Source organism: Sapajus apella, unplaced genomic scaffold, assembly GCF_009761245.1.
Source record: "Sapajus apella isolate SASKATOON/1434 unplaced genomic scaffold, GSC_monkey_1.0 scaffold30, whole genome shotgun sequence".
Taxonomy (NCBI): domain Eukaryota; kingdom Metazoa; phylum Chordata; class Mammalia; order Primates; family Cebidae; genus Sapajus; species Sapajus apella.
The window spans coordinates 20342644-20362629 of record NW_022436970.1 but is presented as its reverse complement, the minus strand read 5'-3'; the positions used below and the strand labels follow the sequence as shown (position 1 = coordinate 20362629).

Below are 19986 nucleotides of genomic sequence, written 5' to 3'. Positions count from 1 at the left end.
CCCCGCCGCCGCGCTGCTGCTGGGCGGGCGCTCCTCGGGCGCGCCGCTCCGGGCGCTCCCCTGCGCCTTCTTCCGCGAGCCGAGAGTCGCCGAGCGCAACTTTCTCTCCCCCTCTCCTCGCTGCTTGGGGGTCGCGGCGAGTGTTTTTAGTGCGCGGGTCGCAGCTTTCTCATTGTGCGCCAGCGAGGCCGATCCAGGCTGTCCTTTTCCTCCCCGCACTTAGTCTAAGAGGAAGAAAGCAAACAAGACAGAGGAGTGAAGCCCCCGTACATACATGCGCCGGGGGGAGATGTCAGGCGCTGCTCCACCTTCCAAACAGTCACAGATCAAACAGTGTCACCCCGCCGGAGCGCCACTTGGTGCCCCGCGCTTCCCCCCGGGGGGCTTAGCCGCCGGGATCGCCGCTTCTTCCAATGCGAAATCTAATGCAAACACATTTTGATCATGGATTTTTGGCCGGTCTTGATCTTCCAACAGAAAAAAATTTGAAAAATACACAAAAAGCACCCCCCCTCCAAGAAAAAAAAAAAGGCAACAACAACCCGGAGAGTGTGTGCAAAGGGGGTGAAGCGCAGACATTCACTGGGTGGGCGCGATGAGCGTGGACTGTCCCCCCCCCCAAACTCCTGGGAGAGAGGGAGATGCACTCTCGCTCTCTTCTCTTTTCAGTGAAATATAACACACATTCGGATCGCAGAGCTTTCAGACAGTCTCAACTGATAGACAGACACATCGAGCTGCTTTTCCTGCTTCAGTTTTTACTCCTCCTCCTCTCGCCAACGTCACCCTGACAATTACAAATAGGTCTCTCACAAACCATACCTGTCAATCTTTTTAATTGCTTTGTTTTCTTTTTTTTTTTTTTTTTTGGAGCTAAACAATATGACAAAAAAAGAAATCTTAATACAACATAACATAAAGAGATTGTACATTGGAGGAAGACATTCAGAGTGTTGTTATTGTAATCCGGTGGCTGATACCGGGTAAAATCCATGTGTTCTAAGTTAAGTAGACATTAGTTCTGCAGATTTTTAAACCTGTTAGCCCCCCCCAACACACACACACACACACACACACACACACACACTTGCACATTCATACACACGCAACCACGTGCATCCAAACTACCCTTGGATGAAGCATGTCCTACATTTGGAAGGGAAAAAAATACCTGTGTCGCTTTTGCAATCCCAGGTTGGGGGTTAGATTTGGCCCGGGAGGAGCCCAATGTGGCTTTTATATTTTATAATTCGTGGATAAATGAAAAACAAGAGATTTTTAAAATTAAAATTTACAATTTAAAAATCTAAAGATGGACTTGGTTCATCACAGAAAGGTGTGGAAATATTTAATTTGGCACCTCTATGAAAAGTGAATTGATATTTGGTCAATGCACGCCAGTAAGGAGAAAACGGACACGATGGAACGACGGATCTTTCTAGCTGGGTTCGAAGAGGAGGTCCTCGTACATCAGTGCAACGTCTCCAATTCAGTTAAGTCCCTCGGCATCCCCAGCTAGAACTTTAAAATGTGTCTGTGCTCTGGGAATTTGGCCTTCTGGTTTTCAATATGTGTTTCTCTCCCAATGGGGAACCTGTAACAGTCTTACAGAGCTACTTAAAACGTTCATGGAAAAACATGAAATCTAGGCCAAAATAAATAAAATGGCTTAGTTCATGCAACTTGCATGGGACAGACCGAGGACAGAAGGCGCGGGCCAGGCGTCCCAGGGACAGGAAGCCACCCGCCTGGGGCGCGGGAGGCTCTGGGCTTCTCCCCGCCCCGCGGTGGGTGCGGGTGCGCGTGCCGCGGCTGCGGCAACGGCTCCCCGCCCGGCCCCCGGCCCCCGGCCGTGCCCCGCCGCCCGGGCCGCGCTCGGGGTTGATTCGTACCACCTTGCAAGGAAGTGAACGCTTCGCACGGGAAGGGGAGGCGCCAGCGCCGGCCGCCGCACCGCTCCGGGGACGCCCGGGGCTGCCGCCGGCTCGGGGCGGCGGACGAGAGCCCCCGCCGCCCGCCGGCCACCCCCCCCCCCGCCGGAGAGGAGTCAAATCCGGCTTTTCGAGCCCGGGGAGGGTGGGGATATCCGGTGCCTCTCCCGCGCCAGGAGGAAGGGGGAGGGCGGAGAGGATCCTTGGCCAGTCTGCGCCGAGCAGATTCAAACCAAAACAAAAAGATTAAAGGAGCAGCGGCCGGGGCGGCAGCGGTCCCCAGGCCGGGACACCCGGGGCGGCGCGCCCGGGTTCGCGGGGGCTGCGCCGGCGCCTGGGAGGCGGGGGGAGCGCGAGCGGGCGTCGCGGGAAAGGGGGAGCCGGGGGAGGGCGCCGGCCGGAGGAGGGGCGGACCCGCCCGCCCGCGCCGAGCACAGCCGAGCCGAGAGGCCCGGGCGGGGCCCGACCCCGGCCAGCGGCGGCGCAGAGCGCGGGCGGAGGCGCGGGCAATGCTGCGGCTGGTGCCCACCGGGGCCCGAACCATCGTGGACATGTCGTACGCCCGCCACTTCCTGGACTTCCAGGGCTCCGCCATTCCCCACGCCATGCAGAAGCTGGTGGTGACCCAGCTGAGCCCCAACTTCCGCGAGGCCGTCACGCTGCGCCGGGACTGCCCGGTGCCGCTCCCCGGGGACGGAGACCTCCTCGTCCGGAACCGGTGAGCCCGGCGCGCCCCCTTTCCCGCCCCGCGCCCCCGTCCTCGCCCTTGGCTCGCGCCGCGCCGTTCCCGCCGTCCCCAGCCCGCTCGCCCGCGTGCCCACTCTCCGGCGCGCGCTCGGGCGCACAGCCTGACTTTGCGAGATCCCGGGAAGTTGAACCCGCCGCCATCTGGGGAAGGCGAATGTGATGTGACTGTTGCTGGTGTGAATATCCGATGCCACCGAACGTCCTCATAACTGAGGGTTATTTTAATTTGGGATTCCCCTCCCCTCCTCCAGCCCTCCCTCCTCCCCCTCCCGTTCCCGAAATAAAACCGACGGGACCCAGAAGGGGAGGCTCCCAGGCGGCCCACCCGCGCGCACCCACAGTTCCTGCGTTGACATAATTTTTAGGGTGGAGCGGGAGCAGCCTGGACGCAAACCGCGACGTGTAGGTAAACGTGCTTTGGAGGAAGGAGGCTGGGACCCGGCTGGCTTTTCCTGTGCCCTCCAGGTTGGCAGTCGCCTTGCAGTGGCGGAGCCTGTCGTTGGGTGTGTGGGTGTGCACCTCGCCTGTGCAGTCTGCGTGTTGTCAGTGCAGTGTGACTGTTGTCTGTCCCTTGAGTGTAACGACAGCCGCGTGGCGCGTGGCCGGGGCAGCTGGGCCAGGGTCGGGGTGGGGGCATGGCTGCCTTTGCCTTCACGTTTCGCAGACATTCAGTTGACACCCTGGTTGTTGCGAGAGCTTCTGGCTTCCCTCCCCCCATGCTCCCCACCGCAGTGTGTTTCCGCCTCACTCATCTTTAGTGACTGGCGAAGCAACAGGGAGGAAACGGACCTCACTCTGTGTCGGAGCCATGCCCTCAGGGTCTCTGCTCCGTGGGTCCCCGGCTGCCCGACTTGGCTGGCAAGGCGCTCCTCTACGCCCTCTGGCCTGCAGAGTCCCATCGAAAGGGTTACGATGCTGCCGGTTTCAAGTTGAATCATAATATCTAAGGGGAGGAGTAAGTTCTGGCTGTAACTATGTTGTGAATTGTGTGCTGGAAAGTACTGCACGTCCCCTGCACGGACGGAAGGACAAAATGTACCCTTCCTAAGTAGCTTGGTGCAGCACCGAATCTGTCCATTTTCGAGATTCCTACCGGCCTTCCTAAAAGACTGTAGCATTAAAGAATGCTGATCAGGATATAAAACTTCTGGAAACCTTTTGGAAAGAATGACTGAACCGTGGGTGGGATTGTGTGGAGGTGGGGGTGGGGTGCTGGTCTGGAATGCCTGAAAGGGGAGTGTGTAGGGATCCTTGAAAATGTTTGCATTGGCTGTGGACGCAGCAGAGGGTTGCTTCATGATGGGATGAGATGCCAGTGCTGCTGACAGAGTGTGCACCCGGCCAGGCTAAAAGGAGGGGCTTCAGTGTGTGTTCTCGGGGAGCATACAGAACGCACTAGCGATTTGCTAGAAGTTGAGATGACACCAGACTGAAAAGATTTCCAAACAAACTTTAATGGGCAAGAAGTTCCACACAGGATTTTTTCCTTTTTCTCCTTCTGAGAAAGTATACTCTTGACTGCAAGCACTAGTATACACACACACACACACACACACAAGTTTGTGGATAAAAGCCCTTTTGTAAATGGTGTGATATGGGGAGGGGGCGACAGAGAGAGGAAGGGCAGGGGGAAGGTGGGTCTTTAGAGAACTGTAAGCCACAGCCTGGAGGGACCACCCGCCTTCGGTGCCGAGGTGGAGAGGGCTCCCGCAGGGCTGCGCGGGACCTCCTGGGCCTCTCTAGCTGCGAGTGTTAATCAACTCTGTGGGTTTTTTTTTTTTTTTTTTCCCCCTCCTGTGATTCCTCTCCCTTCAGGCTTACTGCTGCCCTGGGACCCCTCCCTTTCCCCTTCCCCAAAGAGCTGTTTTCCCCTGGCGTCAGTGGCACAGCCTGGGTGCCTAGGCACTGCCTGCACCGGGTCACCAGGGTTGGTCCGAGTCAGGAGACACGTGGATCCTGAATTCTGTGGTCAGAGCTCGGGAGTGCAGCCTCCGCTGTTTGGAGCTCCTCAATGTGCCCCACTTTCAAATCTATGCCTCTTTTTTCCCTGCACACAAGTCAAGAATCATTTTAATATAAATAGTATCTCCGTATGAACTACCTGACCTCTAGTTTCTACCCTGAAACCTTCACGGAAAAGAAAGGGGCCAGTTTTCTTTTGAGTTGGGAGGGGATAGAATCTGTGCCTCCCCTTTCCCGACTCTGTTGGAAAATCTGCTCCTACCACCACGTTGTAGGAAGATCCTATATTCTTGCAAACAGTGTCAGTGGATGTGACATGTTACCGAATTTTTTAAGAATAGAGGCTTAATAATTCACTGCAGGTTAGTTCATTTTAATCCTAGACCAAATCTCCCCTAAGCAATGTCAATTGCTTTAAATTTTATGCAAGTGCTCCTCATTTTTATTATCATAAAATCTGCTCTAAGATGAACTAGTAAGCCTGAATTCACTTGTTTGAAAGCTGTTTGGAGGTTTTAATTGTGCTCTGCCTGATTTCTTCTTTCAGTGAACCATTTGCACATTTCATTGCATCTTAGCAGAAAATACAAATTCTTCATTCACAGGGAGGGACGTGCTTGTAAGCTAGACATTGATTTAGAATAATAAACTTTACTATTTAGGAAAGATCTAAGAAGGAGCGTGTAAAATCCCTATAGAATGTGTAATTGATGGCCCTTTATCCAGTTCTTACCTTACTGTTTTCTGTTTCGGAGAACAACTTCACATCTCCCCCTCTACTCTCAGTCCTTAGAAAAGAAAAAGAAAGACCCCCAGGTTAAGTCAGTTTATGTACTATTTTTAGCTTTTTTCCTAAGAAGGTGACAGATTATTTCGTTTCCAAATATTTCTAACGATTTTCTGCTCAAGTGTAAGATAATGGAGCAAAGAGTTTGTAGGAATGGCTAAGAGAAGGTGGGGGATGGGGGAGGCGTTTTTGATAAACGGTTTGTTGCTTACGGGAGGGGAACGGTATTTTCTGCTGACTCTCCAGGCCGAGATGTTTTTCCTTTCTTTTTTTCCTGTCTTTCTTGCCTTCTTTTCCTTCCTTCCTTCCTTCTTTCTTTTATTTTGTTTTTAAGGCAGGTCTGATTTGGACGAGTTTGTTTTGTCTCCCAGTATTGAAGGCTTTTACTCTGGACTTGAATCCTCGCCTTTGGTTTTTGTTCAGAGGAAAGTGTTCCCCTCCCCTCCGCGGGATCGCTCTGTTTCTCGGTAAACATGAAGAGGGGGTTTAGCACTTTTTAGTACAAATAAGCTGAGTGACTCTAGGATATAGATTTGGAGAATGCCTGCGCCGGTCCTATTCTTTTTTCCTGGGGTTCCTGGATTTTAGTCTTTTAAGTGGATCCTCCCGTCGGATTGCTAGAATCCTGCGCTCATTACACGCACATATTTTCAATTAAAGGGGGGCACAGGGAGGGTCTCGAAATGCGCGCATCCTTCCCAGAGTGTCCCTCTTGCCTTTCTGCGGCTCCCTGGCCCTTCTGTCCCTGCTCCCCTTCCCGGCCCGGTTCCCTTTGCGCCTGCTGCGCTTGAACTTGTTTCTGGTGGAGCTGAAGGCGCGAGCTGCGGACCCTCGCGCAGAGGTAAGGACTCAGACGGGTTCCGGGCTGTGGAGGGTCCCTGCCAGCCGCGGGGGCGAAGCCATGTCCAAGCGGGGATCCTGCTGGAGGTGAGGGTCCGCGAACCGGGGGCGGGGAGACCAGGGAGAGGGCGCAGTGCGAGGAGCCAGCCAAGCCACCAGCCACCGCGGGCTCTTGCCGTCGGCCCGCCCAAGCCTCCTTCACCGACGACGCAGGCGATTTAGGAGACGGCAGGGAGGCAGAGTGGGGGTGAGAGATGGGGGTGCTTGCGAGGCCAAGGTCATGGTCAGGCCGCCGGCGGGCCCTGTCTAGCGGCCGCTGCGCTCCAGCGCGCTGCGTGCGCCGAACTCAGAACTTGTCCACCCCGGCGGAGCTGCGCGGCCGGCGCTGAGACTAAGGGCGCGGACTGTGCGCGCCTGCCGGGGCCCCAGCCCGGCCCAGAGAGGCCGGGGTCACGGTCGCAGGCCCGAGTAGACTCAGCTCCACCTCGGGCCCGGCCTGCGCGCTGCCAGCCCGCCGGGAGTTGGGGTTCTTGATCCCCCTCTCCGTGGTGGCAGCGGGGAGGCCGCAGGACTGCGCTGTTGGAGCTGGCGGCGGCGGCACTTCCGAGGGCGAGGGCGAGGGCGAGCTGGACAGAGCCTGGACGGGCACGCGGGCCCTGCTCGGCTGCTGCCACCGCTCCAGCGCCTGCCCGTGCGAATCACCGCGATGTCTGGTGTGGCTTTTCTAGCAAAGCCCCCTGGCAAACTCAAGCAGCCGTGGGCTGGCTGCAGCCATCCCGGCTCCCAGCACAGCCCCACTCCCCCCTCCCAAACTTGACCTCTGCTAACCGGGTCCAGGGCCAGTGCGCGCTCCCCAGGCTGCTCCGGTGTGTGTCCGGCTTCGTCTCTCCACCTCTTCCCGAGAAGTGGCAAACCACAGCCTGGGGCGGGGAGAAGGGGAGCTGCGTTTTCCTCCTACAGAGCCCCCGGCGCGCGTCCCTTCCAAGGTGGGGAGGACTCCCAGGGCTGCCAACTCTGAGGGGTTGACGGCCCGGGCGGCCCTCCGAGCCCAATGCGGAGTGTCCCTGCAGAGGAGCGGCCGCTGCCTTTGGGACTTCGGAGACGCCGGGGGACAGGCCTGGAGGGATGAAGGGCGTGGGAAGGGTTAATCGTGGGCCAGGATCCCACAGAACACAACTGGCAATGTTTCGGCTCCTGACCCCCACCTCCAGAGCAAACCCTCCGTCACTTCCACCCCAACGGGCACCTTTCCTGGAGTTTGCTTCACAGCCTAAGGCAGAGGCACCGAGACGGGCTCCAGCTGGCTCTGCCCTGGGCTGCTGCTGTGAAGTCCAGAAGAAGCTCCCGGGAAGTGGGCCCTTTTTACAATGCCAGGCCTTGAGAATTACGTAAATTTAAAGGAAAGATGGCAGGTTCTTTCCCTTCTCTAAAAATAGAATGTAGGGAAAAAAAATAGAACCTAGGCATCTTGATATTAAATGAGAAACCAACAAAACTCATCTTTGCCCCCTCTCATGATTGTATAGCTTCCATGGGTATGGAATTGTGTAGGGTGTGACTGAGGCTGTGTGGTGCGCTGGGTCTGAAGGCAGCTTGACATAACAGAAATCAGTTGCTCCCGCGTTCTTATTTCTCCACTATGCAGAGACTTTTCTGTCCTGTAGGCACAGGAGAGATGATGGTGAGTGAGCATTTATAAATGCAGAGTGTTATCTATATCACAGTGAAAGTGCATCGCATACAGGGCAGTTTTGATTAAGTTAAATTAAAGGTGAATTTCTTTAAAATGACCTACCTAACAGATCCTCCTGCCACCAGTCCCTACCACCTTTTCATACTGTTACAGATGGAAATGACATTATTAGGGTCTTCCATGTCCTCCTAAGCCACCCCCTGACATTCTTAGTAGATGGCTTTTTTCTTCCTGTGTATCAGGATATTTTTGTTATCAGGTATACTGAGATGAGAAAAGCTGGGAAAAATAGCGGCCTCCCAATTAAATTGACCCCGGATACCAAAATGAAAATAATCATCTGGTATTAATCAAGTTAAGTCTCTGCTTCTTGTTGAGGAAAAATATCGTGACGATTTGCTTTGCTTTTCATCTGAAAAGGACTGTGAACTGTTGAATGCTTCATAAAAACGGCTCTTCCCAATTTTTGTTCAATTAATCAAAATGCATGTTTTCACACTGGATGTAGTTACATCAGAAGAAAACTGGCGACAGCCACTCTAACAGTGCTTGGAGCAACTCCTGCAGGAACATGTAGCAACCAGTGACCTTGCACATTCCATCAATCTTTAATAATATCATTGTCATTACTATTATTATCTTAAGTGTTAAATTGTTGCCAGAATCAATACAAGTCCACTTCTTTGAATATATTTTATCCCAGTGTTGTTTTTAACATCTTTGTTAAGAGGCCAATTAATTTCCATCTCACAGCTCCAGTGAAGTTTATATATAATGAGGGCTTCCTGATTCTTTTTCTTTTCTTTTTTTTTTTTTTCTCTTTTTGCTTATTTCTCCTTTTGCTTTTGAAAGAAAGAGGACAGAAATAAATGGCGTGTGAAACAAACAACTTGCCATTTAAAATGATATGAAATAATTTCTAAACTGATGAAAGGATAAAATATGCCGAAACTCAGTACAAAGCACATTTAACTAATACTTGTTTAATTTCTTTTTTTATCTGAGCAGGAGGACTGACTTTCTCAAATTCTATCAGATTGTATAGCTTAGCAACCCCTCCACAGTCACCAGAATAGAGGAATTTCTCTAAGCAGATTCGAAAGGCTTAACAGAAAACCCATCATAATATATTTGTTTGTTTGTTTTCTTTTAGATTTGTTGGTGTTAACGCATCTGACATCAACTATTCAGCAGGCCGCTATGACCCCTCAGTTAAGCCTCCCTTTGACATAGGTTTCGAAGGCATCGGGGAGGTGGTGGCCCTAGGCCTCTCTGCTAGTGCCAGATACACAGTTGGCCAAGCTGTGGCTTACATGGCACCTGGTTCTTTTGCTGAGTACACACTTGTGCCTGCCAACATTGCAACTCCGGTGCCCTCAGTGAAACCCGAGTATCTTACCCTGCTGGTAAGTGGCACCACCGCATACATCAGCCTGAAAGAGCTCGCAGAACTGTCGGAAGGGAAAAAAGTTTTGGTGACAGCAGCAGCTGGGGGAACGGGCCAGTTTGCCGTGCAGCTTTCAAAGAAGGCAAAGTGCCATGTGATTGGAACGTGCTCTTCTGATGAAAAGTCTGCTTTTCTGAAATCTCTTGGCTGTGATCGTCCCATCAACTATAAAACTGAACCCGTAGGTACTGTCCTTAAGCAGGAGTACCCTGAAGGCATCGATGTGGTCTATGAATCTGTTGGGGGAGCCATGTTTGACTTGGCAGTAGATGCCCTGGCGACCAAAGGGCGCTTGATAGTCATAGGGTTTATCTCTGGCTACCAAACTCCTACTGGCCTTTCGCCTATTTTGAAAGCAGGAACATTGCCAGGCAAACTGCTCAAGAAATCTGCCAGCATCCAGGGCTTCTTCCTGAACCATTACCTTTCTAAGTATCAAGCAGCCATGGGCCACTTGCTCAAGATGTGTGTGAGTGGAGACCTGGTTTGTGAGGTAGACCTTGGAGATCTCTCTCCAGAGGGCAGGTTTACTGGCCTGGAGTCCATATTCCGTGCTGTCAATTACATGTACATGGGAAAAAACACTGGAAAAATTGTAGTTGAATTACCTCACTCTGTCAACAGTAAGCTGTAAAAACAGAACAATGACATAAATCAAGGGGGAAAGAAAATGGGTACTTACGTCTCAGAATTACTCAAATCAATTTATTTTTAGTTGGTAATGGATATAATATTTCTTAAAACAAAAGTAAGGTGTTAATGAATAGGTCTCTCCTTCTCGTCTTCCTCCTCCTCCTCCTCCTCCCTTGGGAAAAGAAATGTGCTAATAAAACTTCCCTCCATGGCTAAGAGGCAAAACGTTTACATTCAGTTCTTTAGTCATGGATGATCTCATTCCAGATTTTACTATGCCAGGGAACTAAATTAATTCCTGATGCCAGATCTGATCGAGTCAGTATGTCTTCTTCAGCTTGATGAGATTTTAAAATCAGCTTTGAAAGTGGTTCCTGAATTCTTCTTTGCTTTGGGAGAATTTGGTCTTATGCTAATAAGCAGTTCATGGGTGAGAAGTGCAGCAGAAGCCAGCCATATATTTTCAGAATCTGTATCCTCAGGAAATGGTCCTTTTTTTTTTTTTTTTTTTTTTTTTTCTATAAATCACTGACCAACTATCTAAATGGAAATTTGGGGGAATTCCCTTCCAAATTTGATTTTGCTATTTAGAAAAATGATTCCATGAACACAGATGTGTTTTGAAGAAGTATCACATAATGGCTTTTATCTTCCATCAGCCTGGGAAGGCACATGTGAACTGGAAATGTTCTCTTTCCTCTGAAGCAGCAAATTAATATTGAAAACTTACATAGACAGAAAGTAGGTTTTGGAAAGGGAAACCACAGGCATTAGGGGGACTTAAAATTAATATAGGCACAGGAAAGAGAAAAGCATGCATTCCATTCACAGTGAGCGTTTGCCACAAAACGCCGTCCTGGGAGGAGGTGCTGTGGAGGCACACCACACTGAAAGGCCTTGGTGACCGTGTGCTCCACTGCCCGAGGCAGGGTGTGTCTCATCGCCCTGCGCACAGTAGGCACCTCAGTTATCAGAATACATTTGCTTCTCCTTGGAGGCTTTCAAACTAAAAGCTAGGTGTTACTTCTGATTCTGGAAACAGAATAGCAGCCACTCATTCTGCATTCCCATTTCCCTGTCCACACGTTCTGGTGGAATGAGATGCTCCTTGGCATGGTAGCCTGATGTCCCACACTTACCCACTGACCACACAGGAAAAGCAGCAAAACCTGCGCCCTCTCTTCTGAATCATGCCTGTGGCTCACCTACTTCCCTCTTAACCTTCAGTGCCCTGAAGACTGCTGCTGCTGTCACTGTCGCACTGACATCCCACGGTGCCCTTCTAATTGAAGGTGAAGCCCACCAGATTATTTTTCAAAGTCTTAGGTTTCGGTGTATCTAACCTGCTCAATAAATATGGATGCAATTAAAGACGCTCCAGGAAAGTTGGGGACTGTATTTTTCTTTCCTTCCATCTGAGGAGCCAGGAAATCCTACTGCTGAATAGCTGTTAGTATCTATTTTACAAGATTTACTCATTTTCAGGTACCTAATGTAGCTGCTAGCATGCATGCACAACAATACAATTTATATGGTAAATGGAACCAAATAATGGCTTCACTGAATGTTATGGCTGCACTGAAGGGAAATGTCACGGTAAATAGCTGCCAAATTATGGATCATGCCGAAGTGTCACAACTGCACTAAAGACAAATAGCACTAGAGGCTATTGCCACTGTGACGCTTTTGAGTTATGAAGAAGGGTAGCAGCCTGATGCGAGGCTCTTTGTATCCTCATTATAGCAAAGGGTTACTGGTGCAGGGGACTCGGAAAGCCTGTCCAGGGTGGTGCTTAGTTATTCATCTGTCCCTTTCAGACCTAACAGCCACAGCAACACGGGAAGAGACTTTGCCTGGCTTTTACATTTGCAAACAAACAAAGGAGGGGCGGGGAGCAGGTTTATGAATGTAACTCTGTGCAGGAAATGACTGGTAATGGAAAAATGCTGTAATAAAATAATCTAATCAAAGAATATTATTAAATTTCACGTAGTATATGTCCGAAAGGCTTAGTTGCTTCTTATGCAGATAGATGTGTGAAATCTAAGCAATAATGTACTTTCTCCCTTTGTAAAGACTTGGGGAGTAAGGACATTACCAACTAAATTGCTTCTTCAAAACTGAAGTGAGTCCCGGTTTCTTTCATTTTAATGGGAGGGTAATAAAGATGAAAGACCAACATTTTAACTGATGGATCCCTTAAGCTACAGAATAGAAATTTATTATGTTTTAAGGAAATACACTAAATTCAGCTATGTAAAAATAAAATTCAGACACCCAGGATTAAAATAAAATATAATCTGAAAACCTCATGTTCCCTCTTTCCCCAAACTAAGTAAGTGCACCGCATGCTGTTTTCACTTATTCTTAGAAAACAAGCATGAAAGATTCCGCCCATTCAGATAATGCCAAAAATATGTTTAAACTTTTTTCTTATTCTTTTGAAAAATGATTTGTAAATTGAGGGTCATAGTTCAGCATCAGTTTCATCTTCTGGGATTATTGTTCAAGACCAGCGTCTAATGGGAGGTGAAATGGTACGATTGTCTCAACACCTTTCTTCTGAACTGTAATACATATCACAAAAAGTACATCCATAATTCAGGGCAATTGTCAGTCTTTGTTTTAGAGAAGGGGCCAGGGTGGAACAATCCCAGTGGATAAATTATTTCTCAGTGTGGACTTCTCTGCATGTCGGGCTTAAGGTCACCAGCCGGGCAGGGTGGAAGGAGCTTGCCTCTTGAGAAACCAAGGAGGCCCAGTGATCTGTTACCATTTGGTTATGACTTCTAAAGAGCCAAATGCTCTTCCTTCAAACCTGTTTTGCAGGCAGAAAATACCAACAGTGTCACCTGAGGTCCCTTTGATGATGACTAGTGCTGTTCACTGACTTCACCATCAAAAAAAATTTTTCAGGGAATAGTTTGCAAAGAAATGAAGGAAGTTTTGCATGATGTGTTCTATAAATTGTCATTATATGATTTCATCTGGATGAAGTTTCTCAGGAGTAGAATAGAGCCTCTGTAAATGGTCATTAGTATTACATTCTGTGTTTATCTAATGAAAGTGCAGTGACAAGTAGCTGCTTCTTATTAAAATGAAAATCCTGCATTATGTACTTGAGGAACATTCCAGCTAATGAGGATGTAATGTCCTCAGTACAACCCAGACCTTCTTTCTGTGTTCGCCACCACAAGATGCTGGAAACCTGACAAATGATATCATTTAAGACACATGCCTGCCTTAGGGACCTGTTTTTTGGCTTCCTGTTTCTGGCTTTTATTTGGGTAACATTTATAATGGCCACCCGACTTGTACCTGGGTAATGTTTTAACCCCTTCCCCGAGCTCTCAATTAACATGAATTTACTGCAGTCAGGGTTTCCTTTAAATTGGGGTGGGGGTGCTAAGCACTGAAGATATTTTTCTTGATTACTTTACCATATGGACACATGGGATAAATACTGTATTTCAGATTCATATAAAAATAGATGAGTAATGCACAGCTTTCAGAACAAAAACAATGAAAAAAAAGACCAAATACTAGCAACTTTGGACAATAATCTCCTAGGTGTTAAACAAGTTTTCTGAATGCAGTCTGGATGCAGAATGGCCTGATTTGATGAATTCATAATTTTCTTCTCCATACTTTCTACTCTCTTGTTAAAGATTTTATTATTAAATACAAGAATGATCTGTGTAAACTTTGTGGGCTATTTTGTGGAAAGTTAGTTGTTCAGTAACTAATTTCCCAGTTATGGCCCAAAATTAAATGTTTATGATCGTATTTCAGAAGTCAGAATGCAAAACTGGATTACCAATACAGTTGGTGTGGTCACTTTAAACTTTATTTTCATTTTTTTTCTATTTTTAATTTTTGTGGGTACATAGTGTATATATTTATGGGGTACGTGAGATGTTTTAAAACAGGCGTGCAATGTGAAATAAATACGCACACCATGGAGAATATGGTGTCTGCCTCCTCAAGCATTCCTCCATTGAGTTGCAAACAATCCAGTTACACTCAGCTGTTTAAAAATGTACAGTTATTACTGTTATAGTCACCCTGTTTTACTATCAAATAGTAGGTCTTACTCTATTTTTTTTTTCATTTTAAACTTTGAATTTTATTTTTCCTAGGCTTATAGCATCATACTATCCCTCTCATAAAAGGAAGAACGTTTGCCATGAGACCCTTACTGCTGTTACCATGAACAAACTTTGGAACATTGGCAAAAAAAAAAAAAAAAAAAAGTTACACAAAACACACAAATTATATTTTAATAATATGTATCAGTTCAAATGATACTTGGTAGTAGTTGATATACACAGGAAGTCAAGGGCATATTTCAATTGTGTCTGCTGGAATCCTGTTTAATTGTTTCCCTAGCTGAGTAGCTAGTGTGACACAGCGGCAAGACTAAAGGGGCCCCATGGTCCACACTGTCCTCGAGTCTGTTCTTACCTGTTACAGACCTGCCCATTGGTGTGTGCAAGCTCACCACATCCCAGGAGGCAGGAACGTCCTCTGGAGGCATGCCGGACACCCTCAAGCCATAGGGTAAGTATGGTGGGGAGCACAGTTTGGGGAACCAATATGTCTTCATGTATCCTGCCAAGGGCTGGGCCAAAGTACAGACTTTTTTTTTTTTGTTTGAGACAAGATTTTGGCTCTGTCACCCAGGCCGGAGTGCAGTGGTGCAATCATGGCTCATTGTAAACTCAGCCTCCCAGGCTCAAGCAATCCTCCCACCTCAGCCTGCTGAGTAGCTAGGACTTCAGGTGTGCACCAGCATGCCTGGCTAATTTTTTTGTATTTAGTAGAGGTGTCTTACTGTGTTGCCCAGGGTGGTCTCAAACTCCAGGGCTCAAGCAATCCTCCCACCTCACCTCCCAAAGTGCTGGGATTACAGGCATGAGCCACCGCACCTGGCCTAGCTACAGAAATTTGAATACGTGCCTCCCAGCCCAAGCCACAGTTTCCCTTGAGGAGCACTATCTGATGGTATCTTTGAAATGACATTAAATTAAATCAAAATAATAATTAAAACATCCTGCACACAGGTGGTATCATCCAATACGAAAGACGGATTTATGCTTAGAGCTCAGAAAAATCCTTATAAAATTGTTGTGCTTTATCCTTGGCACCTGAAGAGCTGAACGGGGTCTTAAGATGATCGAATGGGTGGTTTCTTTGGTGGGTGGGAGATGCTGAAGTGTGGGTAAGGAATGGTGTTCTTAGAAGGGATTCCCTAGATGCGGAAGCCCTGGAGGTCCATGCTTGCTCCCAGGGTGGCTGTTAACTTAGAGCTGAAAGCAGCCTGCACCCATCTCTGGCCCTTGTAAATGAGAAGACTCAATTTCCATCTTTTTGTTTGTTTTTTAAGAAAGGATCTCGCTCTGTCGCCCAGGCTGAAGTACTGTAGCATGATCTTAGTTCACGGCAGGCCTGACCTCCTGGGCCCAAGCGATCCTCCCACCTCAGCCTCCTGAGTAGTTAAGATCACAGGTGTGCACTACTATGCCTGGCTAATTACTTTTCATAGAGACAAGGTCTCCCTTGTCGCCTAGACTGGTCTCAAATTCTTGGGTTCAAGTGAGTTTCCTGCCTCGGTCATCCAAAGTTCTGGGATTACAGGCATGAGCCACTGCACCTGGCCCCAGTTGCCTTTTAAACTGTTAAATTTGGGATTTGAAGAATGACCTAGTTCTACCCATTTTATGAATGAAGACACTGGGACCCAGGGAGAAAAAGTGTCCTGTCCAAGGTCACAGAGCCTGTTGGACGCAGAAGTGAAGCTGGAACACTGGCCGATTCCCGCCTGTCCGCCAGACCACTTCCCTGCAGCCCCCTTTACCATCTGCCTGGGTCCTTGGGGATACGGCTGACAAGGCATTTGCAGAACAATTGGCCTTTGTTACACAGTTTTTGTGGAGGAGTTGATAAACCCAGTAGAAATATCATGGTTCTGACCATGAAAGTGTGTTCAACTCTAATCCAGCACAATTAGGATTCCAGATCATTTGATTCTGTGTCATCTAAATATCACAATCTTTTGAAAGTTAAAAACAAACAAACCAGCCTCAATGGAATTAATGGCTGGATACCTGCAATTTAGTTTTAATGATACAAGGAAGGTCTATCAATGTGTTCTTATAAATCAAATAAAGAAAATCAAATAGAGAAAATCATGTGTAGAACGTTCATTTTCTAGAAGGATTTCACCTACGTGTTTTTGCCTATAGAAAGCTGATAATGTTTGACAGTCGTAATCTTTGCCTTCATAGCAAAGTATCTAGAATGTGAATTTGCTGTTCCACCCAAAATCAAATTCTGGATCCTGCAGACTCAGCTCTTTGGGGGGTGAATTCATTCATTGATGGCAGGAGGTATTTTAAGGTGAAGGGGATATGTGTGAGGAAGACAAAGTGTGTCCACGTTTCATGCTCACCTGTGGCAAGAACCCTATATTCTGTATACATGACAGATCATAATTAAGGGTCAGAAACAAGCCCTTCAAAACCACATGACATTGAACATCCACATCTTTCCACATCATTTCTGCCTTCCTTCCCTCGAACTCATGCATAACAAGCGTAAACTTTCAACTTTACATGAACAAATCCCTTCCCAAAAGAAACAGCTTCTTTTAACATTGAAAAACCACTTCACAGGAACGGCAACAATGTCAAAGGCAATCACATTTTGTAGAAACCTCATTTCTCACCAGGGGACTGGTAGTGATAGTGTTCCCCGTATATGTTGTTGGAATTTACATTTGGAAATTGAATTGTCTCCTTGAGGGTTTTTACTCAAAGTAACTTGGGGAATTACTTGTGGAATGAGGGCCAGTTGAAGGAGCCCTGGTGTCAAGCTAGCTGTAGAGAATGCTCATTCTCCAGCAGCAGGAAAATTAAAATGCCACCATTATCAGTATTGGAGAATATTTGTCCTTTCAACTTGTGCATATACTTTTTGTAACATTTTGGAACTGATTTACGCATTTGACGTATTTGAATGCAATGTTGCTGTCTTCACTTCTCCACTGTTAAATAGGTAGAGACGAATGATTCCCATTAGAGATGGAAAAATTAAAGCCCAGAAAAATGACTTACCCAAGACCACTTGTCACTGGTTGAGCAGAAGCTGGGTCCGTGGATATTTCTCAGACCAAGGCTGTTCCTCACTAGAGAGGGGTGCTTCTTAGCCGCCAATGTCCGCACGAGTCACCTGTTGAAATGCTGGTCCGGATTCAGGAGCTCCAGGGGGCCTGGAAGTCAGCATTTCCCAGGTGACACCCATGCTGCTGGTGGCAAGGTCCTGGATTATTGTGCGGCCTTCGGAGAGATTCCCATCTTGCAAAAATGCTGCTTCATAGGGCATTTCAGAGCAATCTGAAGGCTACCTGGGTGTGAATTGCGAAAACAATGGCTTGAATTAACTACGAAAAGGGTTCCTTTTTATCGTCACATTTTCAGCTTTGTTAAAGGAACCCTCCCTTCTGAAACTCAGCTGTGACGCCTGACTCTATGTCTGATATTTGGAGGGCTCTGGTGGCACTGGTGTTCATACGCTTCCAGATAGGGCAGGAAGTAAGTCCGGAAAGGCAACAGGAGCGGCCTACGGGGGCCCTAGACCTCCAGCTTCACTGCCTTTCAAATCAAGGCAGGGCTCAGAAGGCCCTAAATGCCGCTGGTGTTTTCCTTATGCTTTTTCAGTCTCATTCTTTGTCATGCCAGTGTTCTCCCCGCTGGTCTGGGATCACCAATTAAACCTCACTCCGTTAGCTGGAGTGGTCAGTAAAGCTCCTAGCAGGCCTTTGCGGGGTCCCCTGCCACTCAGCTTATGTCGTCATTAGCAAGATACTTGACAATTATCTTGACGCAGGAGAGAAACATCCCATTTTTGTCACCTTTGAACCGGGTCACTTGGAACAAGTGATGTGGCAACATATGTAGCGTTTATTTAAAGTTTGGCCCACAGAAATTCTAGTAATGTAAGAGGCTGTAGCCTTCCTAAGAGTTATAAACCACACAAATGCTTCGTAATACATCGCTGTAGCCATTGGAATAATATCTGTCTGTCTAGGACAAATGCAAGAAAACATCTTGTTACCAAAAAGGAACCAATTAAGTTGTAGATAAAATCTAGTTTTTGGAGTTTGCAGATAGAACTGGATGCCTAGCCAGGGAACCAGCATCTGTTCTGGGCTCTCACGTATTGCTCTATGGGAATCGGGCAGGGCCCCCACCGTGCCCCTGAGCACCTGACCTTCATCCTTCATGTGGGGTTCCGGCTATGGTCAGCACAGCACATAGTCTCCTGGGAGCACACAGCCATGCTTGATGCGCTTTTTCTGCACTTCCCACAACCCACAGGATAGGCCCTGGAGCCGAGCGGGAGGGTCTGGGGAGATGCCTATGAATGGTCGGCGGGAGAATGAGCAGCTCCATGAGGCATTCGCCACAGTCCAGCACAGACTGCAGGCAGAGAGAGGGAGGGCTGGAGGTGGCAGGGAAGGTAGGAGCCGGGTGGGGAGGCAGAGAGAGGGAGGGCTGGAGGGCTGATGACCTCAGAAAAGGAGGGGCAGCAGGGAAAGTAGGAGCCAGGTGGGGAGAACGGGAGTAGAAAGCTCTAGGAAGGCTGGGCTGAGCCCAGCGAGGACAGGGAGGCTGGATCTCTCGTGAACGTCAGCGTCTTGGGCCTTTGTAGACCATACACAAGACCTGAGGAGCCCTGGGGTCTCTGGCTGCCCGCTGGGACCTTTGCTGCTTTGACCAGCAAATGTTAAAAAGATGTGGCCATCATTGAATAATGGTGGGTGACAGTATAGGCAGTTCGTCACTCACCTAACTTCAGTGAGTTTATTTTCACGACTTTCCCAGTTCTGTGGAGGTAAATATCTTCTCACTGGCGGGCTCCACGAGCACTTCACTCAGATCTCACTTCTAAGGCCTTCCATGGTGTGTTGTCTCCCTGGATGCAGGAGCCCTCTCACCTCCCTGTGCCCTCTGTATCCCTAGCACTTTACTGCGGGTTGTAGCGTCATGTATGCTTTTTACTTTCATGTTAAGACAGAACAAAAGTCCATATCCACTGCCTCACAAGTGTATACTATTGCAGGATTTTAGGACGGGCACTCCACAGTGTTTTCCAGTTGTAAATGAGACCTTAAGAGCTGGTGCTGAATGCTGTCTCTCCCACGTCACAGCCTCAGGCAAATCATGGGCCCTCACTCTGCCTGAGGCTGCTCACCTGAAAAACCAGGTAAACCGATCTGAGCACCTGGGAAGGCCAAAGAGGATGGATCGTGCAGGTCGAGGGTGTCTACCTGATGGTGCAACAAATGCCTATTTTATTCTTCAGATCAGTGTTAATATTCTGCTGGTAGCAATCTCGTGTGCTTACTTAGCACTCCCCAGAATATATCCCAGAGTGCTGGACTTCTTCAAAGGTCTCAGCAATGCCTAATACTTGGGCATTGGGATTGGCATGTCTGGACTATTCTGTCCCCCACATGTCAGAGAAAGCTGTACTGTAACTCGAGGGGGTCCCAAGAAGTGCCCAACGCATAGTAGGCTGTCAATATGTCAGCTGAATGATTCAGCAAGTGAACAAAACAACAGATGCTAATCCTTGGAAAGATAAGAAGGACTGTCAGTTAAAGATAAACTAGACCAACTTTCATCCTTCCACTAAGCGTCCCTTTAGGATTCTGGCCACCACGCTTGGCTCACATGTGAGGACCCCGCTCCAAATGGACAAGAGTGCTGGCTGGAGAGACTCCACTGGGTGATGGAACTTGGTCTTGCGTACATATGCGTGCAAGTCAGACTGGCCTGAGTTCAAATCCCACTCTTCCATCGATTGTCGCCACAACTTTGGGCAAGATTTTTAACCAACAGGAACCTGTCTTTTCATTTTTGTTTGTCATCTATGCACGAGG

General features: G+C 48.3%; 1 protein-coding gene across 3 annotated transcripts; it reads left to right on the top strand.

The window, feature by feature from the left end:
* The first annotated feature begins 1946 nt into the window (after window positions 1–1946).
* On the top strand, window positions 1947–14293 carry ZADH2 (zinc binding alcohol dehydrogenase domain containing 2). 3 transcript variants are annotated; one of them, XM_032293760.1, is made up of 2 exons: window positions 1947–2649; window positions 9114–14293. In XM_032293760.1, exons 1-2 carry the CDS (start codon window positions 2441–2443, stop codon window positions 10039–10041), a joined length of 1137 nt encoding a protein of 378 aa, XP_032149651.1. In that variant the 5' UTR covers window positions 1947–2440; the 3' UTR covers window positions 10042–14293. The 3 variants fall into 3 exon arrangements, with proteins under 3 accessions (XP_032149651.1, XP_032149653.1, XP_032149652.1); XM_032293762.1 differs by lacking the exon at window positions 1947–2649 and adding an exon at window positions 2717–3080; XM_032293761.1 differs by lacking the exon at window positions 1947–2649 and adding an exon at window positions 2717–3084.
* The last annotated feature ends 5693 nt before the right edge of the window (window positions 14294–19986 follow it).

Bases quoted from the DNA above. Each gene is read 5' to 3' on its own strand.
- ZADH2 (XM_032293760.1), top strand. From the start codon at position 2,441: ATGCTGCGGCTGGTGCCCACCGGGGCCCGAACCATCGTGGACATGTCG. The intron at 2,650-9,113 runs GTGAGCCCGGCG...GTTTTCTTTTAG, and splicing joins GACCTCCTCGTCCGGAACCG to ATTTGTTGGTGTTAACGCAT.